The sequence below is a fragment of the Camelina sativa genome, chromosome 9 (genome assembly GCF_030686135.1).
Source record: "Camelina sativa cultivar CO46 ecotype springtype chromosome 9, ASM3068613v1".
Lineage (NCBI taxonomy): Eukaryota > Viridiplantae > Streptophyta > Magnoliopsida > Brassicales > Brassicaceae > Camelina > Camelina sativa.
Window position 1 is genome coordinate 10,950,920 of NC_141888.1, and position 19,814 is coordinate 10,970,733.

Consider the following 19,814-nt stretch of genomic DNA (forward strand, 5'->3'; position numbering starts at 1 on the left):
TATTGCTAGCATCCCCTCACAATCATCTTCATCATCTGAAATCTCAAAGTTTTCAGGTCGTACTTGCGAATCTGTAAAATCTTCGCTGTCTTCTGGTTTGCTCAGCTTGAAACTGTAATGATCATACAGTTTCGAGAGTACGCTTGAAACTTTGGCGTTGAGGTGCCTACTCTCTATGGTGTCCTTACCATACAACTGATCAAAGCAAAGGGAAGCAAACTTCATCTTGTTTCTAGGATCGAATACACTGGCCACAATCACTAAAGGGTTCATGTTGTTTAGTCCATCCCAATACTTCTCAAACTTATCTCTCATGACATGAGCTTGCTTTCTGATCTCCTCGTCAGGACTGGTACACTTACTCATCAGATTCCTCTCAATGTCAACAATTTCATTGTAACATAAAGAGGAAGTTACTGAATTAGAAGCACTGAATGTCAGAGTACACCGGTAAAATATTTTCAGAAACTTCACTAACCGTGATATTTCCTCCCAGTCAGAAGAAGTTGGTGGCCCAACTCGTTTCATCTTTGTCTTCTCATCCTCTTCTTCAAAGTAATCACAATACAACTTATCCTCAGCTTCCATCTTTTCAAAAGCCACCCTCAGCTTCAAAGCAGAATTCAACATCAGATATGTTGAGTTCCAGCGTGTGACAACATCTAATGGTAAACTGCCTCTACACAACTTTCCTGTGTCACATCTCAATGCAAAAGATTTAAGCCTAGTGAAAGATGACCGGACATACTTCACCGCATTCCTAACAGCAACAACATGATGCTTTGCTTTCTTCAAACCATCTCCAACAATCAGATTGAGGATATGTGCACAGCAACGCATATGTAAATACTCACCATCTGCAACTAATGATTCTCCTCCTCTCAGCCGTAATGCATCCTTCAAAGTATCTAAAGCCTTGTCGTTGTTCTTTGCATTATCAACAGTAACCGTAAATACCTTCTCAATACCCCAATCATCTAAGCAGTCCATCAACTGTCCAGCAATGGTATCTCCTTTATGATCGGTGATTGGTTTGAAGCTAAGGATTCTCTTCTGCAACTCCCACTCAGTATTGATCCAGTGACCTGTGATCACCATGTAGCTGTAGGAAGTTGTAGGACATGTCCATATATCTGTCGTCAGTGAAACCCTTTGTTTCTCTACCGCAAACAAGTGCTTCAAGGCTGCCTTCTCTTCCAGATACATCCCAACAATGTCTTTACTACAAGTTCTTCTAGAAAATGGCTTATACATCGGCAAGATGTTGAAGCAAAACCGCTTCCAACCCTCAGATTCCACAAATGACAAAGGCAACTCATTGACAACTACCATCTCATTAACTGATTTCCTAAACAGATGTGGATCATAGTTAATCACCTTCAAGTTCCCCTTGTTATCACTACTTAGAACCTGCTGCTTCTCTTTTTCAACCCAATCCTTGTACTGTTTGCATCTAGCAATATGAGCTATCATTGGGCTAGTACCCACTGTCTTTGAATCACAAGCAATCTCTGCTCCACAATACTTACAGTAGCTCTTAGTAGATTCTTCATCTCTTTGAATGAAATGTTCCCAAACTGGAGCTCTCTTTGCATACTTCTTCCGTGGCTTGGGTGGCTTATCAGCACCAGAGGGAGGTCTCGGACGTTTCTTCCTAGTTTCAACATTTGTGCCATGTTGTTCAGGTTGAAGTGTAGGTTCCCTCTCGTTGTACTCGTCAGACATCTACAAATTCATTACACAAAGCCTCACATTAGCTCAGCTTCATATTCGAGTATTCAACATTTGAAGTTTACAGTTAAACCAAACTTAACCTAGATAGTCAAATGTCCCAATATCGATTCAACTTAACTACTAAAACCAGTAAACCACACTAACGCTAAACGAATCAAACAAATTACAGGAACCCTAAACAAAGTATAACAAAACAATTCGATTTCATAAATTTAGCATTTATGTTTCAATTTCTCTTCACATATTTTTGACTCCCAAACAGATTAATAAAGAATCAAACAAATTACAAAAACCCTAAACAAAGTATAACAAAACAATTGAAACCTAAACCCTAAATTTATGAAATCGATTTCATAAATTTAGGGTTTAGGTTTCAATTTCTCTTCACATATTTTCGACTCCCAAACAGATTAATAAAGAATCAAACAAATTACAAGAACCCTAAACAAAGTATAACAAAACAATTGAAACCTAAACCCTAAATTTATGAAATCGAATTCAATTTCATAAATTTAGGGTTTAGGTTTCAATTTCTCTACACATATTTTAGATTCCAAAACAGAAATAATCAAATAAAGAATCAAATAAATCCTAGAAGAACAGAGAAAGATGAAACAAAGATCTTACCTCTATGGCTGCGGTTAATTGAGGTTGAAATCACCGAGTTTAAGACTAAGAAGATGTAAAATTGAAGAAGGAGAAGAGACACAATGAGAAAATTGATCGGAAAAGATGGCTGAACTGATGAAGTGAACTGTTACAACTTTGTCGGAATCACCATTGTCGGGATCGAATGAGGCAGAGATGAAGGAGACAAAGTGAAACACGGGTTAAACTTAGGGTTAGGTTCTTTATATATGGTTCCGGTATAGTTATGGATAAACCGATCGGTCCGATTACCGAACCGAATCGAACCGATAGCCGAATCACCAAATCAATTGCGCCGTTCGGTTTGACAAGATCACTTCGGTTCTCGCCGATAACCGTAAAAGTCGGGTTAATCGGTTCGGTTTGAACGGTTTCTGCCGTTAACCCAGAGCGAGTATAATGGGTAAATCTTAAATATATAAAAACTGGGGACTTTCTTAATTTAATTAATTATTGCAACTCTAGTCATGATGGCAAAGTTCTCTACTCACGTCTTATTGACTCTGGCTTGATTTGCATTATATAAGTAGTAATTACTAATTAGTACTAGTATTAGGGGTACGGAATTCAAAATATAATAGAATATACAATTATAAAAATCTAGATGCTACGTTATTTATTTTAGGTCCACAAATATTAGCTGTTTTTCTGAAAAGGTTAAGCAAGATTGTGCCGTAATTTTCTGAGAGAAACAAAATTAAAAAAATAATAGTAATACTGAAGGACGTCAGAGACAGCAAGGTCCTGACCATAGGATGAGTCATCGGATAACTATTTAATTGATATATTTATTAATTAAAGGATTTTTTTTTTTTTTTTTGGGCGGAGACGGTGGAGGGAAGATATGAAGGATGAGTGGATGATGAATAGGATTCAACATGTGGACCTGGACTTGTTCTTTGAATCTTTGACTTTTCTAAATTGGAATCTCCGGAATCTTAATGACTATTAGTTTGAATTAATCAACCAAAGATTCCGACCTTAGAAAAAAAGGTAAATAGATGTTTAAAATAGATTTTGAATTAAAACATTTAAAACAAAAAATGTTTACTACAGCAAGATCTCAATTTAGATACACCTATGTTTTTCTTCTGATTATAAGATATAGTGAAATTCAATATCAGATTAATTTTTTTTATTGATCTCTTACTTTATTAATTAAATTAAGAGTTATGTATTAGATTGTCTTTGTTTTAAAAAATAACACAATAATGAAATTGTAAAGATGTATCCCCCTATTTTACAAAAAGTGACATTATAGAGATTTTTTTTTGTTTCACAAAAAATATCATTCAATAATTTTAATAGATTTTTTACACTAAATTGCTTAGTTTACCTCTGAACTTAAAATTTATTTTCTTTAAAGTTAAATCATTACTTACTTATTAAATAGGAGCAAACATGTATAATTTTAAATTTCTAACTTTTCCTAATTTGTATACATTGTGTCAAAATGACACTCTTTATAAAAGAGAGGAATATAAAAATGATAATTGTGTCATTTTGTAAATAATAAATTGATATTTTAAAATTATATTCTAGTATGAGATTCATAGTTTATATTGTTGTTGATCTCATATTCATATTTAAGAAACATACAAAAAACTGATTACAAATGTAATATTTTATATGATTAACAATTATCTACAATTTTAAACCAATAATAAATTTATTTTTTAAAGTTTACAATTTGTCATCAATAGTTAATAAAATACATATAAAATATATAAAACTTTAAAAAAAAAAAAAATATTTCCTAATACACAATGGAGATTAATTAAGCATAATGCAAATCTGATTTATTTTTAACTTTCTTTATATATTATTTCCTAATACACAATAAAGGTAAAAAATGTAGATTAATTAAGCATAATGCAAATCTGATTTAGACATCAGTTTAGGTTTCTTAAAATATATGTAAATCAATGTCAGTTACATTTTTTTTTGAAAAAAATGTCAGTTACATTTGGAGTTTCAAATTTCAATAAATAATAAATGACAAAAGTACAATCGAAATAAAATTTTAATATCTTGAATAAAACAAAAATGAATATTCAAGCGTTACTTGACAAAAGAAAAAAATGAATATTGCATGCGAGGTTGGGTTGGACCAATAAAATGGCGGCTACAGCTGGAAACTGTCGTGTCATATATATATGTACACCTACCCTCTTTACTTCCTCACGTGACCTCTTCACCCTCTCACTCCCTCAATTTAACGGCTGAAATCAAATCACATCAAATATAATTAAATTAAATACATACTTTTTATTTTATTTCCAAAAATTGGTAGCATTACCTTTTTGAGGGTACGAATGGGTCCCAGTCGTAAAGATCTGCTTTTTTCAAAGATTCTCTATTGTGTGTAATATTCGGGTGCTACATCAAAATTCAACTCTATTAAGTATATTTTGTAACTTAAATCTTTTTCTTCAGTATATGATTTGGTCTTCTCTGTATTAGTAGTTGTTCTTCTGTCATAAGGTTTATTTAAGTGATTTAAGAGATAATTTCACACCGAGTCGTGATATGTTATCTATTTTATTGTAGTTGAAAAATGCAATGTTTCTTGGTTAAATAGCGTTGGATCTATTAATGATTCAGGGTGATACTAAATCGATTCATTGCATTTGGTCCAATTTTTTAAAGGAAAATGCTAAATACTTTTGATTTGGATGTATTAACTTGGTTAATGAATAGTTGATGTTGAAAAAAAAAAAAATTTCTTTTTTTTGGACATCATTTTGTAACTTATCTTTTAGCTTTGGATGGTTCGTCTTCACTCTTCACTACTTCGTGAGTCACTCACAACTCACAAGTGGGTATGGGTTAGAAAAACGATGACATACTTGACTAATAAATATGACAATAATAATGGGTTAAACGATGATTAATGTAATTTTAATAATACACTGTTTCTATAAATGTTTTAAGAATATACTCTTTCTTTAAACATAAAAAAATAACTAAATTTTCTGTTTCATATTTACTAATATAATACATTTTCTAATTTTTATCAGATTAATATAATTAAATAATAGAAATAAATCTCAAAAAGATAAAAAAAAATTACAATGCAAACCTAAAACAGACACTTATTCTAAAAAAAAATTATGTCTTAAAGCGATATTAAATTGACCTAGAGGGAGTAATATTTTCAATGATATAGTAACTTATACTCCATTAAACTTAGAATATGGTTAAAACATGGAAAACAAATCGAGTATTCATTTTTAAAAAATGTAATCTGAAAATACAAGAAGATGAAAAATATGACAATTATGAATAATATTATACAATAAATTGTTGTTCAACGTTGAAACTAAAAGAAGAAATTGTAACCCAAAAAAATATAACAATTATGAATAATAATATTTATAACCTTCAACTATGTTATTTATATAAAAGAATACATAAAAAACATGAAGAATTTATTAATATCTAATAAATAATAAAATCATTATATCGAAAGAGATAAATTATATTTAGCTAGCAATGTATCGCATATTTAATCATCGTTAACAAAAGAAAACTCTAAACAACAAAATGTTTATTGTTTCTTTAGTAGTTTTATTTTTAAAAGTTCATTTTTTCAACCATTTTGTAGGAAACTGTTCACTATCACGCCACATATAAACAAACTAGATGATAGATGAAAACAAATAGATCTCCCATGAATAATTAAAGTAATACTACCGCGTTACTCTTGCCACTTATGCTAAAAATCAGACTCAAAACATCAAAATCAAACTATAAAATATAAGAGTGTATTTAAAATGGAGCATCGCTTAGATTAAATGCAACTCGTACATCATTATAGTAATAGTATCCTTTAAAACTATTATACTACAACTCGTACATTTTTCTGTTTTTATATATAAAATGCTGATAATGTAAAGTTGTAAACTATAATGATCATAGACTTATACAGTTTTTCGTCCTAGTTGAGTTAATTGTGTTTCGAGTAGCTAAATGAACAAATATACCGAGCGTTTGTTATATCGTCGACCTTTGGTACTATTATTGTTCGTTTTGTGTCGTATTCACCTAATCATTATGTTTTTCCTTTAGCTTCACCTCTCGTCCGTCAATCGAGAGTTAAAAACGGAACTAAAAACAAATTGTACACATCTATAACAAATATACCATATGCATATAAATAGAAAGACACAAATATAGAAATTTACCACACAAAACTGATAACATATAGCAGTACATATTAATTAATCATGTTTTCTTTGCTAACCATTTCGAACTAATTTGTAATTATATCCTGTTGTGTAATATTTTCGTGGGGCCTTGGATGAATTTATATAGGTACTTAATATAGAATACTGATTAGTGAATGCAACAAGTTGAGTCATTTTTCGACAAAAAAGCAAGTTGAGTCCTTTCAAAACCCACATGCCAAAGGTTTTAGTAAAATGAAAAAGACAGCCCCATGAGCTGCCAAATTAATTTCATCGCGATGAGTCAACAATGAGTCGATGCCAACAATGTTAGAAACTTCGCAAACTATAAAGCTAATACATATATATATATATATGTTTGTATATATGCATTTCACATATCAATTTAATTATTTAAAAATATTTTTAAAATTCACAAATTTTCATCATCGACTTTTTTTTTTTATCAAGGCTTTATTTTTTATTTTTTGTCGTCTAAATTTGTATTAATCCAAAAATGGAACCAAACGAGTTACAAAAAGGCTAACCAGTACAAATTAATAAGTGACGAGTTAGCCTAACCTAATTCCCCGACATCAACATGATGGGTTCTATACAAAATATGGAAGTCTCGTATACCAAAAAACCAACCAAAAGTTCCTTTTGACCTGTGAACTTTCATCAACACAAAAAATGAACAATCAAACAGAGGACAAACCTCTTTCTTCTATGAAAACATCACGAAGCCAAACTGGAAAACCCCTGGCCACATAAGATTGATATCTCAAATCTGTAGTGACACTTTGGGCTATAAGGTTTGCTCCTCTGTTTGATGCTGTTACTTCCAACTCTAACTTCCATTCCTTGAAATGTCTCAAAAAACTATGCAGAGCCACTGATTGAGGTTTAAAAGAGGGCCATGTGATCGGCCTATTCACTGCACCCACCAAGACTTTAGATTGGACGGCAAATATAACTTTATCCACTTGATGGCTCCCCATGCTTTCCATAGCCCAGAGTAAAACTCTCAGTGATACATCCTCTTTATTTGAGATGTTTGCGAAGGCTCTTCGACTGTGCAACAGAACCTCTCCCTTTGTATCTCTTAAAACCCAGGATCCTCCCGCAGTTTGATTTCTTTTTGACCAAGAAGATCCCACATTGTATTTTAACCAATTAACGGGTGGTTTCTCCCAACCCCTGCCTAAATTTGCCCCGCTATGATTGTTTTCTGATTGCCCTGCATTGATATCTCCTTCTTCTTCTTGCTCCAGAATTTGTGCCTCAAACCATTCTAAAACCTCTTCGTTAATTTTCTCCATCGTTTCCAGCGGAGAGAACACCTTCCCTTCAAAGAGAAAGGCATTCCTGTTTTTCCAAATTCTCCACAAAATCCAAGGGAAGCTCTTCCTAAGGTTTCCTGGCCAATTTCTATTAGTCTTGTTCTCTAGGAGGTGATAGAAATTTGAGAAAACATAGCCGTTTTGAAAACCTCGTTCAGGGGATGGGTAATCCGATAGGGCCCAAATCTGTCTCGCCAGCGTACATAAGAATAGGGTATGGTTCGTTGATTCTCCCAAGACTCCGCAAATCTGACATTGCTCATCTACCTTCATTCCTCTGCCATTCAATTTTTCCGCCACAGGTAAGATGCCACTAATCATCTTCTATAGAAACACTTTGATCTTAGGATCAGTTTGGAGTTTCCATACCTGGCTTTTAAACTCCAAAGTAGAAGGTTGCATATTGGTCTCATTTACCAAATCAATACTGGCTTCTTTGTCTGCAAGCCAATATGTTGACTTCACCGAGAAATCTCCACTTTTTTTATATTGCCAAGTATGAAAATCTTCTTGAGAGCAGACTGGTTTTATAAGCAGTATCCTGTTGATATCCTCGGGAAATAGATCATTCAATAGTTCTCTATTCCAAAACCCTGTTCTGGGATCCAGCAGCGAACTGACCTTTAGACCAACGTCAAAAATCTGGTTTCTCCTCCAAGGTGCTCTAAAGCCATTGTCGTTTATCCATGGATCAATCCAGACGTTAATGGAGTTACCATTGCCAACATTTTTTGTCAGGCCTTTTAAGAGAAGTTCTCGGCCAAACAAAAGACTTCGCCAGGCAAAGAAAGGTCTCTTACCTAGCTTTGCCTCCAGGAACTTATCATCTTCATAATATCTGCTTTTCATGAGTCTAGACATTCGACAATCTGGGGATTTTAAAAGTCTCCAAGCTTGTTTTGCTAGTAATGCTTGGTTGAATGTCTGGACATCCCGAAACCCTAGACCTCCCAAATCTTTAGATAGACAGAGCTTATCCCAGCTTTTCCAGTGTATTTTGCTTGAGTGTTCATTAGAATTCCACCAGAAGGATGCCATTGCGCTTTCCAAATTATCACAGGTGGTTTTTGGTAATTTGAAACAAGACATGGCAAACACTTGCATTGCTAGTACTACCAATTTCAGAAGAACTTCCTTTCCTCCCTGAGATAAGCATCTAGAGTGCCAACTTGAAAGTTTCGACTTCAGACCATCTTTCAGGTAGTCCAACATTTCAATCTTTGATCCACTGAAGCATTCCGAAAGACCAAGATACTTGCCGGCTCACCCCTCTGTGACAATACCCAAACAAGCCTGAACATTTGTTTTGATGTTGTCTGCTACTTTTGAACCAAAGGTAATGGAAGATTTGCTTAGGTTGATGGTCTGACCTGTCGCTGCTCCATATATTCCCAGAATATTTTGAAGGACAATGCTTTGTTCCCTAGAAGCTTTACAGATGAATAGACTGTCATCTGCAAAAAGCAAGTGATGAATCATCGGTCCTTCAACTGATAATTGAATTCCTTCCAAGGTTCCTTGCAATTGAGCTTTATTAAGCAGATGCGAAAGACCTTCCGTGCATAAGATAAAGAGAAAGGGGGACAATGGATCTCCTTGCCTCAATCCTCTCTGTGGTGAGATCATACCATACGGAGCATCGTTGATTAGGACCGAGTATGTTACCGAAGAGACACATATCATGATCCAATTAACCCAAATCTCGTGAAATCCCAGAGCCAACAACATCAATCTCAAGTAACTCCACTCAATTCTGTCAAAAGCCTTTGACATATCTGACTTCACTGCCATAAATTCCTCCGACACCTTTGGATGGATCTTTAGGCAATGGACCAGTTCATGAGCCACTAATATGTTATCTGTGATGAGTCTTTCAGACACGAAGGCCGATTGTGTATCCGATACTATATCAGGCAACATTGGCTGCAATCGCTTGACCATTACTTTGGAGATTATTTTATACAGTACCGAGCATAAGCTTATAGGTCTTAGATTTGCCATCTTAGTAGGGTAGAGAGTCTTTGGTATTAAGCAAAGATGAGTGTAATTACAGTCAGTTGGCATCGTCCCTTCACTAAAGAACTTTTTCACTTCTAATGTTACCTGAGCTCCAACAGTGGACCAGTACTTCTGGAAGAAAAGAGCAAGAAAAGAGCATACATCCCATCAAGGCCTGGGGCGCTGGCTGGTTTTATTGAAAAATTTACCTCTTTTATTTCTTGGTATGTATCTGCTTCTAACAACCTGTTGTTCATATCTTCAGAGACTTTAGGGGGAAGGTCGTTGAACCAGTTATGAAAATTTGCCGGGTTAGAGGACGTGAAAAGATTCTGAAAGTAGGCTGCTGCGACTTCACCCTTCGCTGCTTCTGATTCCTGATAATTGCCATTTATATCTTTCAGCTTTGTAATTCTCTTCTTTTGTCTATTAAGTTTCACCGAAGCATGAAAGTATTTGGAATTCCTATTTCCAGTTCTTAGCCATTTCTGCCTGCTTTTCTGTTTCCAGTAAGATTCCTCTTCTTTGTACCCCATGGCTAGATCCTTCTTAAGATGAAACACCCTTTGTTTAACAGGCCATACTCTTGACTACTCTTGTTCTAATGCTGCTTCCAGTTGTTGGACCTTATCATGTGAGTTTGTGAAACTTTTCCTCTTCCATGAACTGAGTGATTTTATACAAGCACACAATCTATCTGCTACTGATACATTGGTACCTGATCTTCCACTACTCCAAGCCGATAAGATAGCCGACTTCACTCCTTCTTTGTGTAGGAATCTTTTGTCGAACCTAAACTGACATCTGTATGAATCTTGGGACGTCATTAGCTTTATTAGGACTGGTCTGTGATCTGACCCTCTCAGGTCCAAAAAGGCTTGGTTTGACACCGAAAAATATTTGAAACAATCATTATTTCCAAAAGCTCTATCTAGTTTACATTGAATCCAGTGATCACCACGTCTTCCAGCCCAAGTGAAGCTGTTCCCTTGTCCCAGGAGTTCAACCATGCCACAAGCTCGAATCATATCATTGAAGCCAGTGAATTCTGCATCACTCCTTCTTGGTCCTCCATTTTTTTTCTCCATTGTGCATCAGATCGTTGAAGTCACCAAACATGCACCATCTGTCTCTTCGACCAACCCCTATTCTTGAGATTTTTTCCCATACTGCACCACGTTTACTTCTATCGGGGTCTCCATAAATGCAAGAGACAAAAGAGTTGTAAGCTCCAAACTGTACTTGAGCGTCCAACAAGTTTTTATCCACAAACTTAAAATCAACTTTAACACTACTTTTCCAAAAAAGCGCTAAGCCACCACATTTACCCACCGGTTCTACTGTATATACACGATCATATCCTAACCATTCTTGCAAGTCCACTAGAACATCCCTTTTGTGCATCGTTTCCATCAAGAACAACATCTCAGAAAAATGTTTTTTTACGCATTTCCTTGAGACAAGGAATTGTCAAGTCCAGAGACCGTCCCAGGCCTTGACAATTCCAGCTGATGATGCTCATTGGGCGTTAGGCAATCCCCCCTTTGGGATCACCTCTTGAGGGTTAAGCTTTGTTTGTTTTGCAGTGCTTGTACCCTCGTCATCTGCTTTCCTCTTTTCTTTCGCACCAATTTGCACCCCTTCTGACTTGGCCCATAAGACCAACTCTTTACTTGGATCCAACAATTTTAGCTTCCTAGTACTCTTCGCTGGTCTGTTTCTCTTTTTGGCTTTTGGTTTTGTCGGGTGAGTACCTGCAGACCCTGCTGCAAAGGAGGAAGGACTAAAACCAGTTGAGTTAACCTGAAACGGCTGAGATAAGGCTAGAAAACTGGTGGAATCTTCATTTATAAAGGACGGATCAGCTTCCATAACCCACACGCTATCAGGACCTGAGGTGGGAACAATATTTGCTGGCTTTAGCCTTCCATCGAAGACACTGCGATTTTTCTCTGATGTCGAAGCATTCCAGAAATCAAACACTACACCTTTTTCTTTGTTTACCTCTTGGTGGAAAATTGGGAGGGGCTCTAGCCTAAGGATAGACTTTTGTGCTAGAGGGTCCTTCTCAACTTCTCCAACCGATTGCTTCACCTTATCTTCTCTGAGCAGTTTGTCTTCTTCGTTGCCAACTCTGAGATATTGTCTCATTCCTTCAAGGACTACTGGGGAGATTCTCTGTCTTCCTGTGTTTGGATCCACCCCAACTTGACTTTCTTGAAGCACTCCAAACAAAGGATCAGATTAGTTCATAATCAGTTCTTTTATTGGTTTGGCTATTGGAATCCCAGCTTTCCTTGCATCCGCCAATTCCAGCTTTATCTTTATCAGTATTGGGCATCTCGTGTTTTCGTGAGTCATTCTTTGACATTCATAGCATCTTCTCAGCACCCTTTCATACTCAAAGAAAACAGTCGTTGAATCCCCTTTTGGGAGGTTAACTAACTTTGATCGCCTAAGAGGTCTTGAGAAATCAAACAAGATCTTTGCTCTGACAAATTCTTGTAGTTGTGGCTTCTCCACATCAAAAGCAATTTCCAGAACTTGACCAATATGTTCACCCAAAGCTGTAAGAGCCTTTTTCGTGTAGTAGTTTATTGGCAGATTCCACATTTGAATCCAGATAGGAGTGAATTGAAGGTAGTTATCCGGTGGGTTTTCAAACCATCTATCCACCACAATGGTCCAGTCATTGAAGGTGTGAAGACCTTTCTCTAGCACTTCATTCAAATCATGCTCAGTGTTGAAGAAGAACTGGAACTTTTCCTTGGATAGCGCCACTCCCTTGCATCTTCCAAACTTTTGCCATTTGCGTGGCGTATTCTAGATTAACTGATCCATCGGTTGACATTCCGGGTTGAGAGTTCTTCCTACCAAACTTAGCAAATTTCTTTCACAAGAGGAATATTCCGGCAGATCTGGCATGGTGAAAGGTACTTCTTCCTCCTCCAGAGACATTTCCATCAACGCTCTATCCATGGCTGATGACATAATTTTTGACTCAGGGAGTTGAAATAGATCTGAGAAAATGAAAACAAACTTCTCGCCCCTCTCTTTTACCCAAGATCGCAAGTCTATCGCTTAAATGAACGGTGAATATAGCTATTTAGACTAATTTCCCCCAATTAGAATTTCCCGAGATGTAAACTTAGGATGAACCCTAGAATAAATCTCAAGAGGATTAAGGAATCGAGGAAAAATGTGTTAAACAGGATGAAAAAAGCGAAAGGGAGATTGTTTTACTCCGGTCAGATCTTTATTCTACCCCTAATGAAAGACACTAGATTAGAAAGAGGGTCTTAAGCGTTTTTTTGGTTTTTTCAAAAGTTAGATACAGTATGTGATAAAAATAGCTAGAAACTGTGATCAAGGCTTTATATATACGTCTTTTTGGACTTAATAAAACATACTTCTGTATATGATATTCTATATAAGGAAAAATCTTAGTTATACGCCGTGAAATAGCATGAATAGGATAGTTAGTTAGTCTACTACCAATACTTTAGTTATAAACGCAATACAGTTTAAAGTCAAACATATGACTACATTGAAGATGTATTGAATGGCTGAAGTAGTGTCTGTGTGATTCAAGACGTGATACAAGATTGTTGGTGTTTTATGTGTGTGAGAAGTTTCTAGAAGGTTTGAGAAGGAATTAGTGAAGGACGATTTGAGGATGAATTGAATAGGAAAACTACTATTTCTTTGGTTGATTAAATTGGAGTTTTACAAGGAAAAAGAAAATAGCAAAAAGGAAAAAGTCTTTTTCTTATGAGATTTGGAAATCTTCTCCTATGGTGATTGGAAGTATTGATGGGTATATAAGGAGGTGTTAGGCACGTCCTAGAGAAGCAAGAGAGCTGAGGTAAAAAGGTTAGAACCCTAGAGAGCTTTCTGTTGGTGTGCGGCTTAATTTCGCGGTTTGGTGCTTATGTTGTTCAAGCTTCTTTGTTCGTCGTTGTGACGTGTGTGTGAAGGTTGCTCAAGAGAGTTGAAGATCTGAAGTCTAGGCTCAGGGGGAGTTTAGCCCAAGGTTAGGTTATCTTTGTTTGAATCTAGGCTTGTTGTTAGTCTAGTTAAAGGTAGAGAATTATCCTTAAGATTTCATGTTATAGAACGAAGCGGTGATAAGAGGGTTGTACTTAATTTACGCGTTTGCGAATAGTTTGTATTTGCTTTCTTGTTCTAGTGGAATCGAAATCTGGACGTGGTCCCGGGGAGTAGGAAAAACCGAACCTCGTTAACAAAGTTCTTGTGTTCTTTACTTTCTGCACTTTATTATTGCCTCATCCGCATTTACATACATGAATGAATATGATACAAGAATATTTAGTTTGACAAAGCAATCATATATGTGTTTTTAATCAAAATAGATGACAAAGCAATCATACTCATTTTCAACAGAAGGCTAGAATTTTTAAACACCTAAAGATGATAATAATAAGCTTTGGGCTTTCATGTAATATATTTGGTGAAATTATTTTGGGATTCAGCTGATTTTTTCTAGTTTATTTTTCAGATTAATAATTATGTTCTATGTTCTACGAAAACCATGATGTGATCAAATAACCACGACCAAAATTGTGTTCACTAATTGTTTAAGTTTATTTATGGGAAATTGCAATCTGTACCATCAGAAGACTTCATAATTAACTGACACAAAAAAAAAATCGTAGTATTGCAATGTACATTTATTCCTCACCTTTTTACCCCTACTACTCACGCATGTGCAGATATATGAGATTTATGAAAAGATTTTATTTTCCTTTTTAGATACTGGCTGTCAGAAGATTTAAGTCGGTTTTTAGATTTGTTGGAGATTGTGTTGTCACACCCAGCGTTATTCACAAGAAAAAACAATAAACGTTGCTTGCAGTTCTGAAAGTCCAATCGTCATCTTCTTTTCTTACATAACGAAGGGGATTATCCATTTTAACCTTAAAACACCCACTTTATTCACTTAACTTACTATCGATTAGAAACCGCCGTTGGAGAGACAATTCGACGCGAAGACGGACTAATCAACCGCTGTTTTTTATGGTAAGTCAAGCTTTCGTATTCAAGCGTTCGGTGTCTAACAAGTTGGTGTTTCTAATCTGTTTTTTTTTTTCGTTTTTCGCAGATGGAAACTGTCGACTTACCGGATCGCTTGATTGCGCATGGAGAAGAACCATTGGGGGAAAGGGCTAATGTGTACTTCAAGTTCAAAACCCTGTTGGCTATCATAGATGCACTGGATCCGGACGAGATACAAACAATTAGAGAATCTCCCCTCGGATCTTTGTTTGATTTCCCCAACAGACCAAGCTGGTCGGCGACTTTTGGATTGTTTCTACTAGGGAGACAGCTGTCCGTCTCGAAATTAAACGAGATCTGGGTTGTTTTTGCGGGCACTCCTATTCGTTTCTCCCTGCGTGAATTTAAACTTGTAACCGGCTTACGATGCGGTAAGTTCCCTACCGTTCAGAAGAAAAAGAGAAGAGGGACCGCCGGAAAACAAATCCCATTTTATAGCACCCTCTTTGGTCTTGAGGACGATGTCACTGTCGATAGAGTTATAAACATGCTCAAGAAGAAAACAGTCACGGATACCAATATGAGGCTTCGGTTTGCATACCTCGCACTTGTTGATGGTTTCTTGCTCCCTACATCGCACCATCCGAAGATCGTTAAAGAACATGCCGAAATGTCCGAGAACCTCGAAGGATTTACTTCATATCCGTGGAGGAGAAATTCGTTTGAGATGATGATGACATCAATAAAAGAGAGAGATATACTTCAGCTTGCAACGACGTCTGTGTTTGTTCAGGGTCTACTATATGCTCTCCAGCTTGTTGTTTTGCAAGCAGCGCCTTCCATCCAAGAGGGGTATGCAGTAGAGGATTCAGTGTTTTCTGAATCAGAGGAAGAAGATGAACACCCTAGACGGTAGGCTGTACTGTTCATGCTTGGGAACGCCAAAGAAATCGATGCGAAATGCGTGGTTAGTTTGCATCCACCATTGTTTGTTTAGTGTGTTATATTAATTTTTGATGATTATCTGTCAGAGAACATTATTTCGTAACAACTCTATGGTGGTAGGATTAGCGGCTGTTTTACGCCAGCACATGGTAACAGGTGGTTTATATGCCAACATTATATAAACATAGTGTTCACAGATAACATTTAACTTGGTAGTTCGTATAACCATTTAGTTTTTCATATTTTTCCTTTGTCTGAGAAACCCCATTGTTGTCTTCACCATTTAGGATTTGGATTGGGTCTTAAACATTTAGATAATTATATGATCGGTTGGTTATTATTGCCCTAACAATTATATGTCTTGGCAACATTGTTTGGTAACTATAGTATCGTGTTAAATGTTGATATATTATGTGTGTGGGGGGGGGGGATTTTTGTATGTTAACTTCAGTGCTTGTTGACGAAAGCTTTACCTGTTAACTGAATATAATGAAGTTACCGGATAATAGTCTCTACCATTTCTCCTTACCAAAATTGTTGTCTGCCAACTTCGTAGTCTGCTATCTTCTTAAGCTGATAACAAACCTGTTTGTTAACATTATTCTTAGCTGCTAACGTACTTATGTGTATGTGTGTTGAACAGGCTCATGTGGATCCCATTATCTTACCGGAGGCTGTAGTGGATGCTGGTTGGGAAGATCTGTCATGGTCTGATGACGAAGAAGATCTAAAAGTTGATAACATGGTCAGGTTGGTTGAAGAAGGATACAAATTCACTAACGATATGTTCTGTGGAGGCTGCATTCCCGCGGACGTTGAGATCGCCCCCAAAAAAAATAGGAAGGGGTTGAGGGGCAAAGCACCGCGTGCCGGAAGAGGTGTTCAGCATGGGAGAGGTGTTCCATTGAATCCGTCAAATCAGCCGGCGTCCAACAATGCAGACGCCTCACAGCCAGGGAATGTAGATATTAACTCGATATCTCGGCTACTTGACGAGAAGCTTGCGAGGCTGGAGGGCAGAATAATTGATGGGGTTATTGGCTGGTTTAAAAAAAAAGCAACCATTGCTGCGGATGATGGGGAAGATGAGGTAAACAAGGAGTCGAGGATGCCTCAATCTGGTGTTGATGCGTCTGAAGATAATGGCAACGGCGAGGATGTCGGTTTCCGGCCCCCCACGGCGGGCAACACGCCAAACAACAATGTGAACAATTCTGATGCAGATTTTGAGTTGGTGTACGACTTGGTGAACACGTCTGTTGCTGAGGTAGATGCTTATTATAGTCAGTCGGAGCAGCCCGGTGAGCAAGGTGGCAGCGGCAGAACGGTTTCACTGGTAACGTTTCTTTTATTTTATTTGTTCTGTTTCATCTTCTTTTTTATTCCTGATGCCGTTTCTTATTTTGTCTATGCTGTGTAGAGGGATGATGTTGCCGTAACACCACCGCCTTGCCCGGTATCTTCTGAAGCCGGTTGGGTATGTTATGCTCCAACAAACAAAACCTACTAACTAAAGTATCTGATAACTAAGGAGTTAACTCTGTAACTGCTTTGCTAACAAACTCGATCTTTTACCTAGGACGGCGCTGTCCCTTGTGCACAAGAGGACGTTGACCAGGTATGTAATGTTATTTAAATTTGTATATGGCTGAGGTGAGACATTCTGATAACTTATATTTTTTGTATATTAGGTTGAGTCTGACGCAACTGTAGACGGCCTTGACGGCGCGGTTAGTTTTCTTTACTTCTTCCTAGATATGTTTGTTAGATGATGACTATCTCATAACTTATATTTCTTGTATATTAGGTTGATTCTGACGCAACTGTAGACGGCCTTAACGGCGTGGTTAGTTTTCTTTCATTCCTCCTAGCTATAGACTTGTATTTTCAGTTCTATATTACCATGACCTTGTTAATTACTCTGGGGAAATAAATTTTAGAAAGATTTGTTAGATGATGACTATCTGGGTTAGCATGTGAAACTGCATTTTACCTGATAGAAGTATAAGTATCTCATACCCCCTATAATTTGTGCACCAGGGTGACTGTGAGTCCTTACCTGAGTGCCCAATTCCGCAGGTACGACGCTATCAATATCTTTTGTTACCATGACAAACTGCATTTTACCAGATATATAACATATATATCTGTTAACTGTTAACTTTAGTAATAGCTTGGAAATTGCAATCCTTGAATACATGATATATTATGAACTTCCTCAGCTCAACTCATTTGTTTTTGGACCAGGTTGGATCTGACCTCTTACCAGACGGTCAACATGACGAGGTGGCCGGCAATTTTTTTAAGCTAGTTGTTCATAAAACTGGAGTTACCGCAATATATTTTAATATAGTTGTTATATCTGATTGTAATGCATGATATTGAATACCATTACTATTGTATTCAAACCATTAGTTGCGATTGTTTAACTAATGCCTTAACCTTTCTCCTTGGTATTAGGGTTTTCCTGATGGACCTACACATGACAGGCAACATGAAGACGTTGGTGTCGTGGCTGGCGGCGTGGCTGTCACGGATGATGGTATAGCTGATGTAAGTTTACAGTTCCCACGTTACTTGATATTTTGTATCAAAGCGCGTATCCTAATTATTTGATAATTCATGTGCACCTCTTGACTTTACACAAATAAAACGTTGTAGGCCCAAGCCTCACCCGTAATGGATGGGAAGGAACAAAATGCAGAGGGTGTGAAAGAGGGTGTCGTATGTGTACAGCCGGTAGGGGTTCAGAGGACAAAGCGGATTAGGACGATGTCGACCAGGCTGGACACGCGCTATCATTTTGACAAGAAAACCAAGTACCTGGTAGGCCATCCCTTGCCAAACTTGCCGGAGGCCGCTACCATGTCGGACCCGGAAGAACGTTTCCAAAATTCTATGAAGAAGCTGAATGCGACAAGGTTTGACGTGTAACTATTTACCTACTTCTCAAAGTTTTCATGTTTCGTATAGCTGCCCATAATATTCTTAAAATTTTTTCAAAGTTTTCCTTTCAACATAACTCTTTCAGTTCTATATGTCTTGGTGGAGATTTCTATATTGGGAGTAAAGAAATCACAGAGTTAATAGATAGGAAGAAACCGATGGTGCAGAAGGTAAAGTTTACAATATTCGTGTGGGTGTTTTCTTTGCTATTAAGCAACTTCAGAGTGTCATGTGTATTAACTTGATAATATGTATGTTATCAGATAATGGATGGTCTTATCAAGTTCAGCCGCCAACTTTCGAGGGTTGATGAGGTTGACGGTGCGAAGCTCCGAGTGGACGAGCTTGACTCGAAGTTCGTATCCAGCCTGTCGAGACTTTATCCAAAGTTTTGCAAGTGTAAAAATACTGAGGATTTCAAGTTTCCAAAACCATTACTTGAGGCGGTTTATGGTCGGGATGATTCTGAGCGTGTAGAGCTGTTTGCTCAAGCTGATTATCTCTACATGCCGTTCAATTTTGACAAAACTCATTGGGTGGCATTGTGTGTTGATCTACAATGCCATAAAATCATTGTCCTTGATTCCAAGTTCCAAATCCGGAATGATTCATCTATCATTGATGAACTCCAGCCGCTAGCGGTAATGCTTCCTTTCCTATTCAAACAGGCCGAATTGGACTCGAGTATGGCGCAGGTACCTATTACCTCATATGCAGTAGAAAGGCCCCATGTTATCCCTCAGGCAAACTCACCAAACGACGCTGGGATCCTTTCTGTCTTTTTTCATCCATGCCCATGCTGCAGGCGGTATTGAAGAATGTGTTGCATTTGATGTTGGGGACTTGGATACCGAGACCAAAAAACTCGTGTATGCCATCATTCTATTTGGCATTCAGTAGTTTTACTATTATCTGTATGAGTTTTATTTGTTTCAGCCCTCTATTATTTTTTTTTTCATTTGGGATCCCTGCTAATCAGACATTTGTTACTGATTAACTTAAGTCTTATCAAGAT

The 19,814-nt window shown here is 37.0% G+C and overlaps 1 protein-coding gene and 2 pseudogenes across 1 annotated transcript; 1 reads left to right on the forward strand and 2 right to left on the reverse strand.

Moving 5' to 3' along the window:
- Positions 1-7,252: 7,252 nt before the first annotated feature.
- Positions 7,253-7,873, reverse strand: LOC147938054 (uncharacterized). The gene has a single exon (XM_087465449.1). It carries the CDS (start codon positions 7,871-7,873, stop codon positions 7,253-7,255), a length of 621 nt encoding a protein of 206 aa, XP_087321575.1.
- A 3,537-nt stretch (positions 7,874-11,410) lies between these two features.
- On the reverse strand, positions 11,411-12,871 carry LOC147938055 (uncharacterized; annotated as a pseudogene).
- Positions 12,872-15,014: 2,143 nt separating this feature from the next.
- LOC147938056 (uncharacterized) lies at positions 15,015-19,699 on the forward strand (annotated as a pseudogene).
- The last annotated feature ends 115 nt before the right edge of the window (positions 19,700-19,814 follow it).

Coding starts and splice junctions, on each gene's coding strand:
- LOC147938054 (XM_087465449.1), bottom strand. CDS start 7,873: ATGGAGAAAATTAACGAAGAGGTTTTAGAATGGTTTGAGGCACAAATT.